Source organism: Brachionichthys hirsutus, chromosome 11, assembly GCF_040956055.1.
Source record: "Brachionichthys hirsutus isolate HB-005 chromosome 11, CSIRO-AGI_Bhir_v1, whole genome shotgun sequence".
NCBI classification, from domain to species: Eukaryota; Metazoa; Chordata; class Actinopteri; order Lophiiformes; family Brachionichthyidae; genus Brachionichthys; species Brachionichthys hirsutus.
Genome location: NC_090907.1, coordinates 11,194,249 through 11,213,277, shown reverse-complemented (window position 1 = coordinate 11,213,277; position 19,029 = coordinate 11,194,249). Strand labels below are relative to the sequence as shown.

Below are 19,029 nucleotides of genomic sequence, written 5' to 3'. Positions count from 1 at the left end.
CATCCTTCCATCCCTCAGAGAGGCAGTGTTTCCTGGCCTCCACTGATGCGGAGCCGAGCCGGGGGGGGGGGGGGTCCCCTGCCCCGATGGGGCTGGGCTGGGACCTCCTGGCTCTGGAGCGCAGCCTCAACCTGTTTACATGTACTTCACACGGAATGCCATGGCGTCTGTTCAGACATGTGGATTTGTCTGCATGCTTGTGAGTTTGATCACACTGTGAATGCATCGAGTCTCCCCAGTCCAGCACACACACACACACACACAGGGGGGTCGGCCAGGGGAGGACGCGGGGGGGGGTGAGACTGCAGGATATCCTTCCGACCGTCAGCAGAAGATTTAGCCACGAAGGTTTTCATTAGTGACCAAACGGACTGTGCCGACCGCCTTCACGAGTGTTTTCTACGGCACGCATGTGTGTTTGTACCCGCTTCGCTCTTCATCCTCACCCGAATGTTGCTGAGGGTTTTCTACATGGAGGGTGGGGGGGGGGGGGGGGGGGGTCGCCACCAGGAGGCCAACATGAACCGCAGCCGTGTCTCCAGAGCGCAGGGTCAGAGGTCAGTGCATGCTTCACTCTGGTTCCAAGGCTGAGAAACAAAAGAGCACAACTGTCCTCCTGAATAGATGACTATGAGTAGAGTTCAGAGGGATAACCCCCCCCCCCCCCCCCCCCCAGAGGAGGCATAATAACAACACCCTAACATCCCTGTTTGGCTACGTTTAGCCCATTTAGCACAAAACGCAGAGACGAACACAGTTTTAAAGTTGAATTAAAGGATTGTTTTTGAGGTTCTTTAGAAACGGGCATCACAAAGAAAACACTGTTGATGTCTTCCATCCTGTAGAAACAGCTGATCCCAGATTCCTGTTCCGGACTAGATGGCATTCTTCTGATGAAAGAGGACTTTGTGGCTGCTTACTCCAGACCAGGATGTAGAAACCTTCCTGGTTCAGGTTTAGAGGAGGAAGATCTCAAAGCTGTTGGTGCTGGAGTCGTCAGCAATCCCGTCAGTCCAGGCAGGAAATAAGGAACATCTCCAGCCTTTAAGAGTTTCTCCTTTGGAACCGGAGTCAAACATGACTGTTAGGGAAGCAGGATTTAAAATGGAGCTGCTCTTCTTCTCGTCAGTAATCGGTTGGTCGACAGTAACAGCACAGACGACGTTCACGTTTATATCTTTGATACTAACCCCCCCCCGCCCCCATCAGTCTGATCCTTCCCTCCTTGAAGCATCCAGCCCAGCTGCATATGATCGGTCATCCAGCTCGGACCTGCACCCGTGATTCAAGTGGCACGAGTCTTCCCCGATCCTCAAGTGTACTGTAGTTCTCCGGCTCTCCGATTGGCTAGTCTGATCCCAGGAAGGGGCGGTGGTGTGGACTTTCCTCGCCGCGGCCCCTGCCCCCTTCCGCCATGGCGCTGGCAGAGGGTCAGCGGGGGGGGGAATCCAGGGCCCTTAGCTTCTCTTCCAATCAGGACATTGTGTACCAAAGCCTTGAACAGCCCCCTCTGTGGCATGAAGACGTGCAATTTCATACGATACCACGAAGACTGACTGTTTACAACGTGTGACATGGTGGTTGTTGTTTTTTTTAATGGTGATCTTGGATTCTTTAGTGCATCATTTTGGTCATTTGAGAAACTCCATCAAAATCTATACTTCTATAAATAAACAGAAAGCCCAATATTTCTATGAAGGCAGTCAGAGCATAGACGTTATTTTGGGATCTATTTTTATGTCGGTTCTGCAGCGAGGCGGTGCATCCCGGGCGGAGATGCAGAATGTGTGCAGACGATGTTGACTGTTAAGTGTTTTCTCAATGTTGTGCACTGATTTCACATTTCTATTGGTTCAGAACGCCAATGATTGCATTGCTGAGTATGTATTAGTGAGGACGCATCGTTTGCCTTGAATGTGACGTGTCAATAAAGCGGTTTGTTCAGTATCCGGCTGCGGTCGTTGCCCGATCCAAATTTATCCGCGTCCTAAATGTTTCATAGCAGGAAAAAAAGAAAACTCGAATCAATACCAAACTCTCTCCGGAGTTGATCCAAAGAAAAAAAACGGCCGAAAACCTCCTCGCCAGAGACAAAAGTATTGTTGGAGATCAAACTATAAATTAAATGAGTTAAAAAAAAAAAATTGTATAGTAATTTGGGGGTGCAATGATTGGCTGGTGTGTTCGAGTGCCCGATTTCAGACGGTGACACCACACTTTGGCCTCATCATCATCATCATCATCATCACTGGTTTATACATGAACCTGCATCACAAACACAAACGACAACAGTTGTACAAAAGCCTTGTTTATCGATCGGCACCCATTCATGACGTTGCACAATACAAAGGCATGAAAATAATAAGAACATTAAAATAGGTATTGCATCTTCCAAAAGCAAATTTTTTCCATTCATAAATACTTGCGATTTGAGTTCATGGGTTCTGACGGAATCACTTCCTAATAGGCAACAATCGTTTCTAGATCCATAAGCGTGATGAAACTAACGATCAGCAGACATTCTGCAGGTAAGACGGGTTCTGTACAGTCCGAAAGGCCCGGAGACGAGTGGTTAGTGGCCGGCGGGGGGGGTCCAACTGGTACTGGTCCTAACTGGGGTTGGATTTCTCTGCAGACTTCTGGATCTGAATGAAGGAACAGAAACAGAGGCAACAGTTACAGAATCTGGTCAGACAGGAAACGGAAGAACCAGCGAGGAAATAACCCCCCCAGCTGCTTCACTGGAGGGGGGGGGGGGTTGACTGACTTCCTTTCCCTCTGAATCAATGGAAATGTGTGTCAAAAGGAAAGCGGCGTTCTGAAACTAGACGCGGATGCATCCACCGGCCAGCAGGTGGGAGGAGAGCTTTCTGATTCACAGGTTCTAAAGCGAGAGGCGGCACAAAGAACCATGAAACAAAGAAACCACTGAGATCAAAAAGGTGAAGACGGATCGAAAAACAAGCGGATCAGAAAACAACAAAGCTCTGGCCAGAACAGCAGAGATGAGTAACTGAGCAGATGGAAATGTGAGAGCGCATCTTCTGATCTGACAGGAAGCCAGGCAGGAATGTTACTGTACCTGTGACTGCTCTCTTAGGAAATCTGGGAGCTGAAATTCCCCTTTAAAGACCTGGGAAAACAAAGAACCAGCTTTTAGAGGTTCAGAGCTCCACAAAGGAATCCAGCAGCAGTGAAGCTTTACCGGCATTTAGCTTGTAGCACCATGAGCGTTAGCATGGCTAGCCCCAAGGAGCTGACAGAACGAGAATCAAGGAGCTGATAGGGGACCAGAGCAAGAGGCCCAGCCTGTGTGTGTGTGTGTGTGTGTGTGTGTCCCTATCCAGGAAACAAGCTCCCGCTGGCGTTGGCTCCGAGGATACATGAAGGATCCTGCTGGATGATGACTAACATGTGTTTTATGTCCAATAAACGGGAGCACCGTCGGAATGAAGGTCGTCCTGGGAGAGAGAGGAATGTGGAGGCCGGCCAATCATAGCACAGAGGCAATGGCGAGGAATACTAATCAGGTTAATGCCCGTCTGAGGAAGGGTTGGGACAATAGTCATGGGACCGCGGCTGCTTGCAGTGACGCCCCCCCCCCCAGGGCAGGACGCCAATGACGGTTGCTGTTCTCACATGCGCGGGTCGGTGAACTCGCAACGGGAACAACAAACAGCGCGTCGTACTTTGTCCCGGTCGGTCTCAGACACCAACTCAACCAACATGGAGTCAGCAGCAGAGATAGGACCTGCTGAATCTTTCAAATGAAGCTGACGGACGTTTCGTTCCGGGGGGGGGGGGGCGTTCCGGGGGTGTCACCCGCCTTGACTGCAATCAAGGAAAAGCCTTTTCCACAGATTGTACAAAACAATTCGCCTGTTTGTGACATAAATATACAGACTGCAACATACTCGATCTCCTCTCCTGATCGTTACCCGTCGTCAGGTTTAGCATAATGTAGCATGCTAATAAAAGGCGTACGACTTGGCTCTACGTCTGACACCAGGTCCTCTGACTGCGACTCGCTCAGTATTTATGTAAAATCAAAATCACAACAGCTGAATCGGGTGCAGCAGGTTCCGTTTCACGCCGCCGTCGCTAGCGCCTTGCTAACCCTCCAGTGAGAATCAAGCAGCGTGTTGCTGCGTTCGACTGAACTAACAGAGGCGCCAGGGACGGGACGCGTGACATCAGGAAGTTCTAGAAACGACAGGGGAACAGGCAGCGGGCGGCCTGGCGGCCTGCCTGCCTGCCTGCCTGTCTCCACAGACCTGGAGGTCAGCGCATGCTTCTCATTTCCTCCTGGGTGCCACTGTTCAGCTTCCCTCCAGGCCAGGCTTCCACTCAGATACAGGAGGGAGGCATGCGAAGGAAACGAGGACGACAGCGTGTGCATCCGGTTACACACACAGCAGGTTACACACAGCAGGTTACACACACACACCGGGTTACACACACACCAGGTTACACACAGCAGGTTACACACACACACCGGGTTACACACACACCAGGTTACACACAGCAGGTTACACACACACACCGGGTTACACACACACCAGGTTACACACAGCAGGTTACACACACACACGGTTACACACACAGCAGGTTACACACACACGGTTACACACACACCAGGTTACACACACCAGGTTACACACACACACCGGGTTACACACAGCAGGTTACACACACACGGTTACACACAGCAGGTTACACACACACACGGTTACACACACAGCAGGTTACACACACACGGTTACACACACACCAGGTTACACACACCAGGTTACACACACACACCGGGTTACACACAGCAGGTTACACACACACGGTTACACACACAGCAGGTTACACACACACGGTTACACACACACCAGGTTACACACACCAGGTTACACACACACACCGGGTTACACACACACCAGGTTACACACAGCAGGTTACACACACACACGGTTACACACACAGCAGGTTACACACACACGGTTACACACACACCAGGTTACACACACACACCGGGTTACACACACCAGGTTACACACACCAGGTTACACACACACACCGGGTTACACACACACCAGGTTACACACAGCAGGTTACACACAGCAGGTTATACACACCAGGTTACACACACACACCGGGTTACACACACACCAGGTTACACACAGCAGGTTACACACACACGGTTACACACACAGCAGGTTACACACACAGCAGGTTACACACACACGGTTACACACACAGCAGGTTACACACACACCAGGTTACACACACACCAGGTTACACACACACCAGGTTACACACATACCAGGTTACACACACACGGTTACACACACAGCAGGTTACAAACACACCGGGTTACACACACACCAGGTTACACACACACGGTTACACACACAGCAGGTTACAGACACACCAGGTTACACACATACCAGGTTACACACACACCGGGTTACACACACAGCAGGTTACACACACACCGGGTTACACACACACCAGGTTACACACACACCACCAAGCAGTCTGCCAGTCAGGGAGGAGATGAAGGACCGCCTCCAGGATGAAACCTCATCTTAACTGACTCTGTTTCTGTGTCGATAACTTCCTGCTGTCCTGGGCGTGGCGTCCTGCTCGCGACCTGTAACGTGTACCTCGGTATCAACGAGAGCAACGAGAGGTCACCTGGCTTTGGGCGTCCAGCTTTGGGAAACGCAGCTCATCAGAACCGTAACAAGTCTCTAACTTGTTTCACTTCTGACTTTTTCTGCATCAACCTCCGACAAATTCACAGGAGAACACGGCAGCCTCTGTCCACAGCCACGGAGGCGGAGCTCCAACATGCACCGGTCCCCCCGCTGCCCCAGCACATCCAGCAGTCGGGTCAACATGGGTTCATGCTGTTACAGGCAGGACGTCCCGCCAGCGCTGCAGCAGAATGAAAGCGCCATTAACTCTCTGGACTGACCTAAGACCACATGGACAGAGACGTGTCCAAAGTGGCATCTGAGAGAGACAAACCAACACGGGTGGACGCAAACACCCACTGAAGTGACGCCTGATGGACGGAGCGTGCGCCACATCACACACGCTCCGACATTCATCTGTGTGTCTTCCATGATACACGCACGCATTATAAAACTTCCGATACCTGGACTGACACCTGAAGGACCCAGATCTTGGTGTCTCCACTTCCTCCATCATGATCGACGCACCTTTGTTCTCCTCGGTGCAGGAGATCGAAGTCAGCTGAGAGAAACACCGCCAAAAGCAACGCTAGCCCAGGCATGGGCAACCTACGGCCCGCGGGCCATATGTGGCCCGCTGGGCTTTTTAACCCGGCCCGCCCAACTAGTTCAAATGATATCATTAAATTACATTGTATTGTAATTAAACCTCATTCATTTTACCTTTTCCATGTAAAAGGCCAAACATGTCATTTCTATTCGATGCTAATACATCCAATGGCCTCATCAATTCGAGTCGCCGCGTGTCACGATGGTGCCGACGCTGGTCCAGAATCAATACGATAGGGTTAGCCTGCACATCATCACGACAAAGGAGGCGCTCCAGCTAGACACAACGCAACGAGCTAAACACGGAACTCTGCAGACCATCGTTTCTCATCGCTTGTCAAACTGATCTGATTATTTTTGCCGTGGAGAGACTCAGAACTTATTGATCCCAATATCCATTTCTCACCAGGGATAGGCGCAATTTCAAGCCACTTAAAAGCTATCGATCGCGGCTTCGAGACACGAGCCTCATTTACAGCAGCGACCGGGAGTCAGCGGTGCTCTGACTCCCGGTCGTTCTAGAGCTCCAGAACTGACAGAGCTAGCCGCTGACAAACCTGAGACCTGAACCCAACACAATGGATTACGCAGCATAATCCAGAAGCATTCCCAGTCCCTCCGCTTAATCCGAACCCTCGTTTTTCAGTCCGTTTACCGTCCAGAACTACACGAGAAGAGACGATCAGAAACATGTAACCTGAGACATCACAACAATCCAATCATATATTTATTTACCTACATTATCAGATATGCCTATTGTGTACTACACTTATTTTACCAGAGCGGGGGCCAGCTTTATTCTACGCTGCATTCTGGGATCTTTCCTCTACCCCTCCCGTTTTGAGTCTGCATCCGTCTGGAAGGAGCGACGACCACAACGTCTCCGTCCCTAAAGGAAACGGGACACACGACCCTACTCAAAAACAAACTAACCAAACGGAGGGGATGGAACAAGAGAGGCGATTGGGATTGGACCTCAGTATGCTTGGCTAAAGCTTTTGGTGAACGTCCCACGCTAACAAACACAGCTCAACGACGGCACAGATTATACGTGGACGTAATATATGATGATCCGACCTGCTGGGGACAAACCCACTGAATGAGCAGCGCTTCAGGGTCAGAAACTCAACCTTCACCTGCAGAAACTGGACCGAACTGAACCCTATCCTCTCCACCTTCCCTACACAAAGCCCTGGAAGCTTCCAATCAATAGAGACAGACGTGCGTCGCGTCTCTGAACTGCTTGGGCCACCGGCCAGACGCTGCCTCAAGGACGACCTTTAAGACTGACCTTCACTCAAAGCGATGAGGGTGACCTCAACGTCATCTTCCTCATCACTCCCGTCGACTTGAGACTAAATATCTCTCCGCCGAGTGGCGGATACCGTGCAGCCACCTGGGCAGGAAATGAAAGAACGGGTAGATACGGATGGTCTTTATAAAAACAGCACAGCAGTCCCACATGGGGCTTTATCGTGAGGGTTACCTCAGGTCGATGACCTCGTCTGATAGGACGCAATGTGATCAGATGTGCAGCAGTTCAAATCGTCTGTCCACTGGCATTCTGAGCCACAGCGTTCGCTCTCGCCGCTCAATGGAACAGATTCACGGATCTTCCGAACTAAGCCCCCCCACCCCGATGTTTTGAACCCTGCGGCTCGGCTTTTACAACGATGCGGCTAATCTATGGGTTGTTTGGGGGCTAAAATGCTGCCAATACATTTAACCTCTTCACATCAGACCAATGAAACCAGTACGCCGATGGCAGACGGTATTCAGAACTTCATTCAGCCGTAATCAATAAATGGTCACACGTCGACCAAATATTCTGAACCACAAGCAACATCAGGATGAGAGACGTTTTAGATTGAGTGGGAAGCTGCTTCAAAGGTGTGAAAAAAACAAGGATGGGACGGAGTTCATGTTGATCCGAAAACCAAAATGAAACAATCATAGTATTTATTGCTTTACGGAGATCGATACCGGTCATTCCAGCCATCGAAATAAGAGCCAAAGAGATTACGCCGTAAAATAAAAACATACAGACGCAGTAGTAGTAGTAGTAGTAGTGGTAAACGGGTCTGCATGAGTAGTAGGAAACAGGTCTGCAGTAGTAGTAGTTGTAGTAGTAGTAGTAAACAGATCTGCTGCAGTAGTAGTAGTTGTAGTAGTAGTAGTAAACGGGTCTGCAGTAGTAGTAGTAGTAGTAGTAAACAGATCTGCTGCAGTAGTATTTGTTGTAGTAGTAGTAAACAGGTCTGCAGCAGGAGTAGTTGTAGTAGTAGTAAACAGATCTGCTGCAGTAGTAGTTGTTGTAGTAGTAGTAAACAGGTCTGCAGCAGTAGTAGTAGTAGTAATAGTAGTAAACAGGTCTGCAGCAGGAGTAGTAGTTGTCGTAGTAAACAGATCTGCTGCAGTAGTAGTAAACAGGTCTGCAGTAGTAGTAGTTGTAGTAGTAGGAGTAGTACTAGTAGTACACATGATGCAGCCTTCAGCTTAAAGACGATGGATCAGGCTCCCGAGGAAGGAACCAATGAGTTCTTCATCAATGACCTGCTGGAGAGACGTCGGAGACGCAGCCTGAAGACCTGGATGGACGTTAACAGCTAAATGAAGGCGACACTGAAGAAGACGACTTTATTGGGCTCAGTGTGCAGGAGGAAGATGACCATCGTGATCAATCACTTTTCTGGTCGGCTGCTGTATTTGCCGTGTTACAGGCGCCGTTCAGAATAAAGCATTTACTCAACTAAAAGTAAAAAAAACAAACCTTTCTGTGTAAATATCTCATGTTACAACCTGGAAATAACAGCGTCTAGAATGACACCAATCCAGAAATCACTAACGACACGGGGAAAGGGCTCAGACTGAGGGAGCAGGATCAATGAAAACATTCCAACATTCCAAATGTGGTCGGACAGTTCGCCAAAAGCTCTCTGGAAACGGCCCCTCGGAACGAAACACGGAGCACGCATCAGAGGCGATGCACAAACACACGTCGTCAGCAGCATGTCAGGCGAGTACACACTCCGCCAGGAAGAAGGGGGGGGGCAGCAGACGTGGCTTTAATACATCCAACACATGAGCACATGGATTCCAGAGCCGGGGGGGTTGGCTCACAAGGCTTCTCCATCGTCGCCGTCTGAGGTGGGAACCCTCCCCTAAGCATCGAGTCAATAAGGCTAGCTACTAGCATGTTGCATGCATCGTTAATGACTAAGCTAACAGGCTATCCCCCAGGCTGCTGCTAATCAGCGGCATGCTGCCAGCCCCCTCCACCCGCCGGCAGGAAGTAAAACCAGTTTAAGCTGTTCAGCCGGCCAGAAGCCGACCCGAACCCAATCACAGCAAACACACACACTCTGTGTTCTGGTGGTTCTAGGAATGCCTGACTGCAGCGGTCGCTGCGCCGCCGTCAGCGCAGTTTCCATCTCTGTTCGTGGTCACACACATTTCCAGCCGATACGACTCACATCTCACTCGCAAATGTTTTCCCTTTGAGTCATAGCAGACCAGTCGCGCCAAATTCACTCTTTCCTCGTGTCCTTGCATCCCCCCCCCCCACACACAAATATTTGAGACAAATATATTGGCTAACACTGTAACTGGGTTAAAGGCAGGCCCGTCAAGCAAGGCTGGAATGTTCTCAACCTTTCCATAGTGGGAAACTGAAACGATAGAAGCCCCTCCCTCTTGGGACGCACACACAATCCAAATCAATCAACAACTTCATACAGAGATCAAACAGACGTGAAGAGGCACGGATTCTGTGGTGAGCAAAACGAACAGCCCTCAGTGCTTTTCCCGAGGTTGGAGAAGGTTTGATGTCCGGGAAGGTCGTCACTGCCGAAGCACGGGGAGGCACTTTAACCCCCCCCCCCCGAGCTGAGGAGCCTCCAGTCAGTCTCCAGAGGAGATCTCCGCCAGACAAACGCACCTTCCTACAATCTCATTTTTATCGTGCGGCTCTTCGGACTCAGATGATGTTTTGCTTTGATTTGTTTTTCTGCTATTTAGATTTGACATTATAATTATTATATTATGTGGAAAACTTAATTTGTTTTGAAAAGGTGTTAGAGAAATAAAGTTACAGTATACAGTTACAGAACGGTGCTGATATTCCAGACCAGCCTTCAGACCCTCATGCAGGGAGCTGCGTTTGCTGGCGACTGGGCAACACGCCGTTCTGCTGCGGAGCTGGAGAAGATCTTTAAATGTCTCATATCTGTCTTTCCGCCTTGTCGGTACTCACCCGTCTGGTGTTGTCCAGCACTTTGGCGTCGGGACGGCCGTAGCTGGGCGGGTTTGCTTGGGGGTCGTAGCCCAGTCTGGACAGCATCGGGGCAACGGCCACCATGTCCCTCACCACGTCAGCTGGGATCTTCCCCACCCACTTGGACAAGGCCTCCACATTGACAGGCTTGATGACCTGGTCTGTGGACCGCTCCACCCTGTCGAGACAACCACAAGGGAAACCCAGGTGTGATCCGAGAGGGAAGGTGTGTGTGGGCCGTCGCACAAGTTTAGCGCAGCAAAGATTCCAGGTTTTAATCTCGCAGGTCAATATGGACACTGAATGTGTGTGACGCATCAGGAGGGGACAAAAGACACCCATAAAAATACAGCAGCAACGTGAATGATGAGGCGTGTCCAGCCAGGCCGTCCTTAGGAGACAGTAGACGTGGCAAGCAGATGGACATGGTGGGATTAGTGAAGGCGTCACAACAGGGATCACAGTTTAACCCAATGAAAAGATCGTTTTCCATCTAGTCATCCATCAGTCAATGTTTCAGAGGCACGGGTCATCATTAAAGACGTCTCTCCCAGGTCATGGACATTCAAACTGAAGAACAGAATTCAATCCAAAGCACTGAACCACTTTACATGAAGAGTTTCAGAAACTTTGACTTTACCACATAACGAGTATTACTGTGAAGTTCCTGTGTGTGCAACGTCGACTGCAGGAAGAGCTGGCGGAGGTCACGCAATCAGCGGAGGTCACGCAATCAGCAGAGGTCACGCAATCAGCGGAGGTCACTGGTAAGCAGAAAAATGTCATCTGTGATCAAACCAAGTCGTGTGTGTGTGTTTGGGGGGGGGGGGGGGCATCTTGGATCTGCACCAAAATTCAACGGGTCCTTGTCGAGCCAATGTTTCATTTGCCCTCCAAGATTTGTGTAACTCCTCCCACTCGTTTAACGACCTGTCATGTTTATGATCCAAGCCGATGGCAGCTCTTAGCAGCTAGCTCAAACAAGAAGGCAATCAATGCAAATCTGACGCGCCAGTGGAACGCCTTAACGCTGCCGCCTCTTTAAATAAAAAGCGCCGCTGGCACAGAGAGAGCCGGCGGTAAAGATATCTGATATCTGTGTTAAAACAGAGCAACACAAAAACAATCCGGCAGACGGGTGGAGGTTCCTCTTCGTGGGTCGAGGTTGGCTCGCTCTGCACTCGTCTGTAGTCCATCTTCCCATCCCCGTCTCCTGTCAGACTACCTCAGTAATGCAATCGACTTCCCTCTAATCCATTTACTTTGCAATTGAATCTTTACGCTGTGCGAGTATACTCTCCTGCATGATTAATAGAGTGAGCTGGTTGTGTCATCTCAGGAGGATGGAGGAGATGCTTTCTGAGCGTTGGGCCACAATCCGAGCGTCCACTCCGAAACAAATGGCCCGGGAGTCGCTTCAGGCGACTCCCCGTCGACATCAGAGAGGCTGCAAAGTGTTGGCGAGCAGCGAGCAGTGCTGAGCGCCATCAGAGAGGCAACACAATGAAGGATCTCGCCCACAAACCAACAAGCTATACTTCCACATTCTAGAAACCAAGATTTGCACGAATTTTGAAAACAACTTGTATCTTCATAATCTGTGTTTGCAGGTTTATCGTTGCGTTGTGGCCTTGGATTTCAGGAAATTGTCATTTTATCTATTTTTAGAAAACACATGAGTAATAGACCAATAATTGCAGTCCAAATTCGATTCCCTAAGGTATTTATCTATACAGAAAGAAGTCTCATAATAACTATTGGGCGTCTAGTCTAGACGTTTTGGGATGCTTCTTCTATTTTGTACTTTTGTGTTTCTACAGGATAAATGTGCATGAACTGGTCAACCTAACAACATTGTACTGCTTCCTCAAGTTTTAATGCAAAAACATGTCAAAATGACTGATGGTACCCGGTACTCCTCTGGTACCCGCGTAGGACCAGACCAAAGGTCACACAGATCAATAATGCTCAATAGATGATCAACAGATGTAAATATCCCATCTATTTGTTTCCTGTCAACAATCTGAAATTATTTGAACCCACACCGCTGAACAATCGAGCTGTACACACCCTTCTTTAAACGCGATGTGTCCGTCACATGACCACTTCCCTTCAGGCCGACGTTCTTAATGGCCTCCAGCTTGTCAATTATTCATCGCAGGGCGCTCTTTACCCAAGGTGGTGTTCTGTATCACCACCGGCTGATAAGAGAATATGACAGAGACATCACGATCCCAAATAGGATGGAGAGTCAAGGAGGAGGGGCGTAATGTCTGTTTTCCCTGGGATAAGTAATGGAACGACTCACTCAGATGGGCAGGGCTTCCACTAATTCAAGGTCAAGTAATTGACGTTAATGCAAAGACGAGGTCCCACTCTGGGGCCTGGTTGCCCGCTGATTGAGACTTGGTGTAGACAGAGAGCCACAGCTGCAAGATGGGCGAGAGAGCATGGGGTGAAAGAGGGCAAGAGGAATTTTCTACCAGGCGTTATGGGGGTTGACTTTAATGCACTGTGGGCAAAGTACTTGAGAGGAGGTGGTGCAAAATGTTTGTTGGTAAAGGGTAGCTGCGCATTCAGGGGAATGGTATGATGGCTGTTAATGGAAGACCCTGAATAACAACCACTGTAGAATGAGTTCAGGGAGAAAATGGAGACTGCACCATTATAAACACAAGGAGTAGAGTCTTCCGCGCCATGCTGGTGACACCCCCAGCAAGACATCTACGTCTCACTGATAAACGCAAACGCTCTGCTTGGACTCCAAACCTCCATGCCTCACAAATCTCCCTCCTTGAAGGCGTGTCCTCCTCGGCCTTTCGTCACTTCATTGTCATTTTTCAGGTCTCTCCGTTCATATACTGCCACATACTTCTTAGAAAAGCCTGAAGACGTTGAGGTTCCTTGCCGTTTGGATCACATCAGACTCGTTTTCCCTGTCGATCTGCATTCCCTCACCCCCCTCAAGTCCTGAGCTCTTCAGAGGTGAGCGGAGACAAAATGTGTTTCCTGGCGTGGTTGGGCTCAGCCTGAGATGAGCCGCCGAGTCCAGAAGAAGTTCCCCTCTTTGGTTTGTTCAAACTGAACTAGCCAAAGCTTCATGACACCACCTGTTTGGGTTCAGTGTACGTCGGGATAACGCAACGTTAAGTTCTGACACAGTGAGCGTCTCCCCAGCGGTCTAATGCGCTACTTCTTTCGATAAAGGCTTTCCTGTTGCTACATTGGTTGAACTATTGGACTACCCCGGAACTGTTTGTGCACGCTTACTTCCTCTCGAGGTGTTACAGATGTGGAATAAACCGACATCCTATCACGCTTTCGTTGGGTAGCAACCACACACAAACCCAGCAGGGTGTGTTCAAAGCTGTACCAACTGTTGCAAAGTCAAACTTTCATCACACACACTGCATGTTGTTTTTGACATCAGCCGGAGTGACTCGGGTTATTACTCAGTCCAGTTGTTTAGTCGGAATCTCATACTCCACAAGACTAAAGTTTCACCCGGTTTTCACTGACAGCATCCTCATTTATCTCACAAACAGTTGGGTTGGGCCTGCAAGCTCCGACTGCTTGATGTTTACCATCAGCTCAGCCCAGAGGGTTCTGGTTAAAGTCTGCACTCATCAATATTGCATACAAATCAATTTGTGGAGGGGCGCTCTAAATGACCGCCGATCTGGATTACAAAGAGATTTCATCTCTGGCTTTCCCGCTGCAAACATTTTCTACGAGAAGCACAGCTTTCTGGAATAACACGGACGTGACCCTGAAAAGACTTTCCCATTTCTCGAATGTACGGATGGCGGATCAGCGTTTTCAAAGGCAAGAACACGGAGGCCCTCTCTAAAGCTCAAGAGTCCTCACCGCTGGACCGCAGCGATCCAGTTTCAGTAACATGGCTGGAGGACAGCAGAGACTCAACAGCACTTGGACTACAATCACATCAAGCCTGCTTAACTCAAGCATTGACCCACTCCGTACCTGAACTCAGGTGTGGTGGGGCCGCCCCCAATACACCTTTACCTGTTAGTTGATTTCTGAGAGGGACTTTGTTTTCAGTTATTTTATATGCGAAAAATGTATTTGAGTTGCATGTTCTCCCCGTGTCTGCGTGGGTTCTCTCCGGGTTCTCCCCGTGTCTACGTGGGTTCTCTCCGGGTTCTCCAGCTTCCTCCCACCACCATAAACAGGCAACTTAGGCGAATGAAAGTTTCCGTGGGTGTGAGGTGGGACCTGGCGGGTCGTCCGGGGTGTACCCTGCCTCTCGCCCATAGACAGCTGAGATGCTCCAGCAAATCCAGCAACCCGGAGATTAGATTGGATTGGATGTGAATGACGAGCTGAGGCATGGTGTCATTTCACGTTACCATGGGAATCAGCGGGAGGGAAAACAGCCTCTTGCTGTCCCTCTGTCTGGACAAGGAAGCCGAGGATCTTTTGCTCCCAGTGTTTCTTCATAGTGACTGAAAGTCTGCGTTAAGAACTCGAAGCACCAAGTCAGTTCTGTGGAAATCTTTAATGAGGCTGAATGAAAAAGGCTTTCAGATTAATGTACAAATGCTTTATGGCTTTAAGATGCTGAGAGGATCTCAAGCATGATCACAGAGCTAACACGGTTCCAGGAAAGAAACGCATTACTCAACAGTGCACTCGACAGACTCACTAGTACGGATGACTATTGATTAAACCGTCAAGATCAATGGGCCAGTCTTTCTCAGGACGGATCAACTAAATATTTAGGGAATTGTGCTGTAAAAATGATAATGGGGTGAAATCGTTAGCGCCAAACATGTTTTTCACTACATCATGTCACTATGGTTACAGTGGCGCTGGCCAGAGCAGCTCTGTCAGCTCTTTGGCCCATCGATTTCCCGTGACCTCGTCTACAAGCACAAATGTAGGACACAGGAATGGTTTAGAGGTCAGAGGTTGATACTAAATCTCAGGGCTGGCACCTCGCAGCAAACACATGTTAATAGTCCAGATAGTCAAACGACTCCATGTGGATGCTGGTTCTCTTCCAGACGCTGGCGCTATGAGTCGGTTCATGACTTCAGGAACATGAGAGAGGATATTTATTTACTCCAAACCGGGGTAGACAATAAGTCAAGAAAGTGGTTTGGTGCGGGTTCAGAAGCACTTCCACACAGAAACGACTAAACGGCCTCTGTGGAGGGGTCAGCCTAACCCGGTCAGGCCAGCTAAACACACTATGATGGTCGGGCCTGGGCTGAAACATGCTCAACCGAGTGGAATTCCGGTTTCCATTATCGATTCATCTGCCGACCATTTCATCACCCAATCACCGACCAAACCCTTTCAGCGTTTCTTAAAAAACTTCCAGAGGCCAACTGCTGAAATCACTGGAGCAACCCTGATTCGGGCAGGGCCAATAGCCACTGCGTAGACACAGCGTCTCCGCAGAAATAACTGTTGACGCTGATCATGAGCAGAGTTACACTTGTTATAACAGAGATAGCGGCTGCTTCCTGACTCTGCATTCCAAAGGGGTTAAGTGTCCGAAATGTCAACGAACCTCAGAGAAAAAAGAACCGGAGACGTGTCAAAGCATGACACAATGAGGAATGCTGGTTCAGTGTCCTCTCTGGTAATGGATGTAATGGAATGTTCCGACCCCTAGTTTGAAACTGCTTTAAGGTTCTCGGTCTGACAGAACTGCTAAAAGAGTCAATCACAAGGTCCAGGACATAGTCAGAGCTACACCTGGGAGAGCTCAGGACATAGTCAGAGCTACACCCGCGAGAGCTCAGGACATAGTCAGAGCTACACCCGGGATTGCTCAGGACATAGTCAGAGCTACTCCCGGGAGAGCTCCTCTACACTGAGTTCAACTTGTGAAGTTTGGGTCATTGATAGTGGAGTTAAAACAACATCCTCTTGAATGGCAAATATAGGAAAGTCAAAACGCCATGGGCACAGCTTTCGAGTTATCAGGAAGACTTTGACAACTTTTCATCACTAATGTGTTGATTTTACTGATCAAATCTCAAATTAATTGACCAAAGTCCCTAAGATGGGTTTGTTAAATTAAAACACACAGAAATCACGGAAAAAGAGAGCGAGTACAAATTGACAGACTTCTTGTTTGGGTTAGGTCCAAGCTTTCTATAAACAATCAGTTACGTTCCTGTACCAAATCCCACAACTGTACATTCAACAGGAGGCCTGGGCTGTGTTTCAGGGGATAGCCACTTTGCAGCACACATTTCTCAGGTAAATATACACTTAGGTTGAATTTTGTGCAAAGTTTCACAGGTTTTGGGCCAAACGGTGATTCACTGTGGAACAATAGGGTCCTCAACAAGCTTAGTGTTCGGGAGCCTAATAATGAGATCATTAAACTTGTAAAACTAGGCACACAGATTCCAGGACTGCTGATGTCATTTCACAACCCTGCTATCATTTAAACATTTCAAATGAGTGCACAAGAACAGAAAAAAGTGAAAGAAACTGGAACATAGAGGGGCTAGCATTACTTACTTTGAAAGGGACACTCCGCCAGCTTTCCCTATGAGCTCCTCATGATGGAGGACAGCATCGTTCCAAGGAATGTCAAGGAATTTCAGCAAAGTCTTCATCCATTTCTCAGGATGAAGGACCAACTGTTCATAGTGCACCGGTAGACATTTGTCCGCTGCCTCTAGGCACTGAGTGTACATGGTCTCTATGGCCCGATTCCACTTGGTCAGGCAGTCTCGGTAGCTGCCCAGGTCAAAGCCAGCTATGGTGACCTTCCGAGAGATCATGGAGTGGACTGAAGCCCGGCCATCACGAATCATCAGAACAAACTTAGCGTGGGGGAAAATCTTGGCCAAGTAGGCCAGCGATTTCAGTGCAAAAGGGTCCTTGTTGCAGAGAAAGTTGGCAGGCTCTCCATGTTTGACAATAATTTCCAACAGGAACGCCTGCATGGCAGCATCCAGTACTTCATCCGTTACCCCGGCCTCATCAAGGCGCATCTTCTCCCGACCCGAGCGGCTCCACATCTGCTTCATGGCCAGGATACGTGGGATAACGCGGGTTTCCTCACCACAACGCACTTCGGGGTGAGCGTCCAGCATGGCTCGCATAAGCGTGGTTCCGCTGCGGGGCACTCCGCCAATGAAAATGAGTGGCATGTCTTTATTATAAACAAAAGGCGTGCTGAGGTTCTGCCCTGTCCGTAGGGTCGTCCGCATGCTGCCTCCCAGTGCTGAGAGAGGCAGGATCCCCCCCGGCTGACGTTCCTCGATGCGATGGTGGCAGTCCATGGCGTGGCGGCCAAGGTAGAAGACTGTGACGGAGCTGATGACCAGACAGGCCACCAGCAAGTTCTGTTTCAGCTTGCCAATCATGATGCAGGCCAAAAACAGGAGAAGTTGTTATCACTACAGGGGCGATTTAGGGGGAGGAATGGGGAAAAAGGGACCTAAGGGTAATTAAGGTTCCCACCCTTTACGGTTGTTGACTGGGAACCGGGTGTGGATCGAGCTCCCTCGTGCACAGCAGGTGTCGAGTCCCCAGCTCCATCAGGCCTGGATGGTTGGACGAGAAACAAAAGCAAAGGTAGCAACAGCTAATCAAAAGTTATTCTTCATGTCTCAAATGTCAAAATACATCATGTGTCAAATACCAGGGACAAATCCACAGAGGAAGAGCGACATTCTCTTCATTCAATGAGCTTTGGATTGGAGATCACCATTGTTGTGCAATGTTACTTTGTAAAGAGAGTTGCCGCTCTAGAGCAACTCACAGAAAAAAACAAATTAACGCTCCACCCACAGAAAGATGTACGACTACAACCATGGCAGCATAGAATAAAACCACACGTGTAAAGAACGATAGCTCTATTCTCTTTCTGACGACATCGCTGTCATTCTCTGGTCAGCCATCTTTGACATTCGTTCTGGCACACGCGTGAACAGACACTGGTTATGTTGACGGGGCAATGGATGCACACAAACATGTATACCGCACATAAATCCTACCCGCCACAGAGGGCTGGCGGAGTGCTTTCCTCTGCTGTCGGGAAGGGGGGGTCAGAGCAGGCCCCCGCAGGCCAACCAGCAGCCAGAGCTCAAGTTTAAATCACACATTTAGTCTGGTGCAGGATTCCGTTCGCGCTAACTTGACCTGAATTATAATATTCACGTCACTACTTTCTCTCTCTTCCCCGTAGTCTTGTGCTCTCTCTCCCTCTGTTTGTCCCTCTTCGTGTCTTCGCTGCAGAACCTGGACCTATAGCTGTCAAACAAGGCATCCTTATTGCTAGAATTAGCATTGGTATTTTCAGTATCGCTTGTATAGCATCTCTCTTTAGTCAGTATGTATTCATGTATCGCGGGATTCTGCGGTATTTCCCATTATTTCATTGATAAAATAAGCATTTTCTTCTGTCACGGGAGTTACTAGAGCTCATCCCAGCTGGCTATGGGTGAGAGACGGGGAACACAGAGA

The 19,029-nt window shown here is 49.2% G+C and overlaps 1 protein-coding gene across 2 annotated transcripts; it reads right to left on the bottom strand.

The window, feature by feature from the left end:
• Window positions 1-2,308: 2,308 nt before the first annotated feature.
• On the bottom strand, window positions 2,309-17,927 carry tpst1 (tyrosylprotein sulfotransferase 1). 2 transcript variants are annotated; one of them, XM_068745508.1, is made up of 4 exons: window positions 17,074-17,927; window positions 10,549-10,747; window positions 3,083-3,133; window positions 2,309-2,645 (listed from the first exon to the last, which is right to left on the bottom strand). In XM_068745508.1, the coding sequence occupies exons 1-4, from the start codon at window positions 17,925-17,927 to the stop codon at window positions 2,610-2,612; spliced, it is 1,140 nt and encodes a 379-aa protein (XP_068601609.1). In that variant the 3' UTR covers window positions 2,309-2,609. The 2 variants fall into 2 exon arrangements, with proteins under 2 accessions (XP_068601609.1, XP_068601610.1); XM_068745509.1 differs by lacking the exon at window positions 3,083-3,133.
• Between the last annotated feature and the right edge of the window lie 1,102 nt (window positions 17,928-19,029).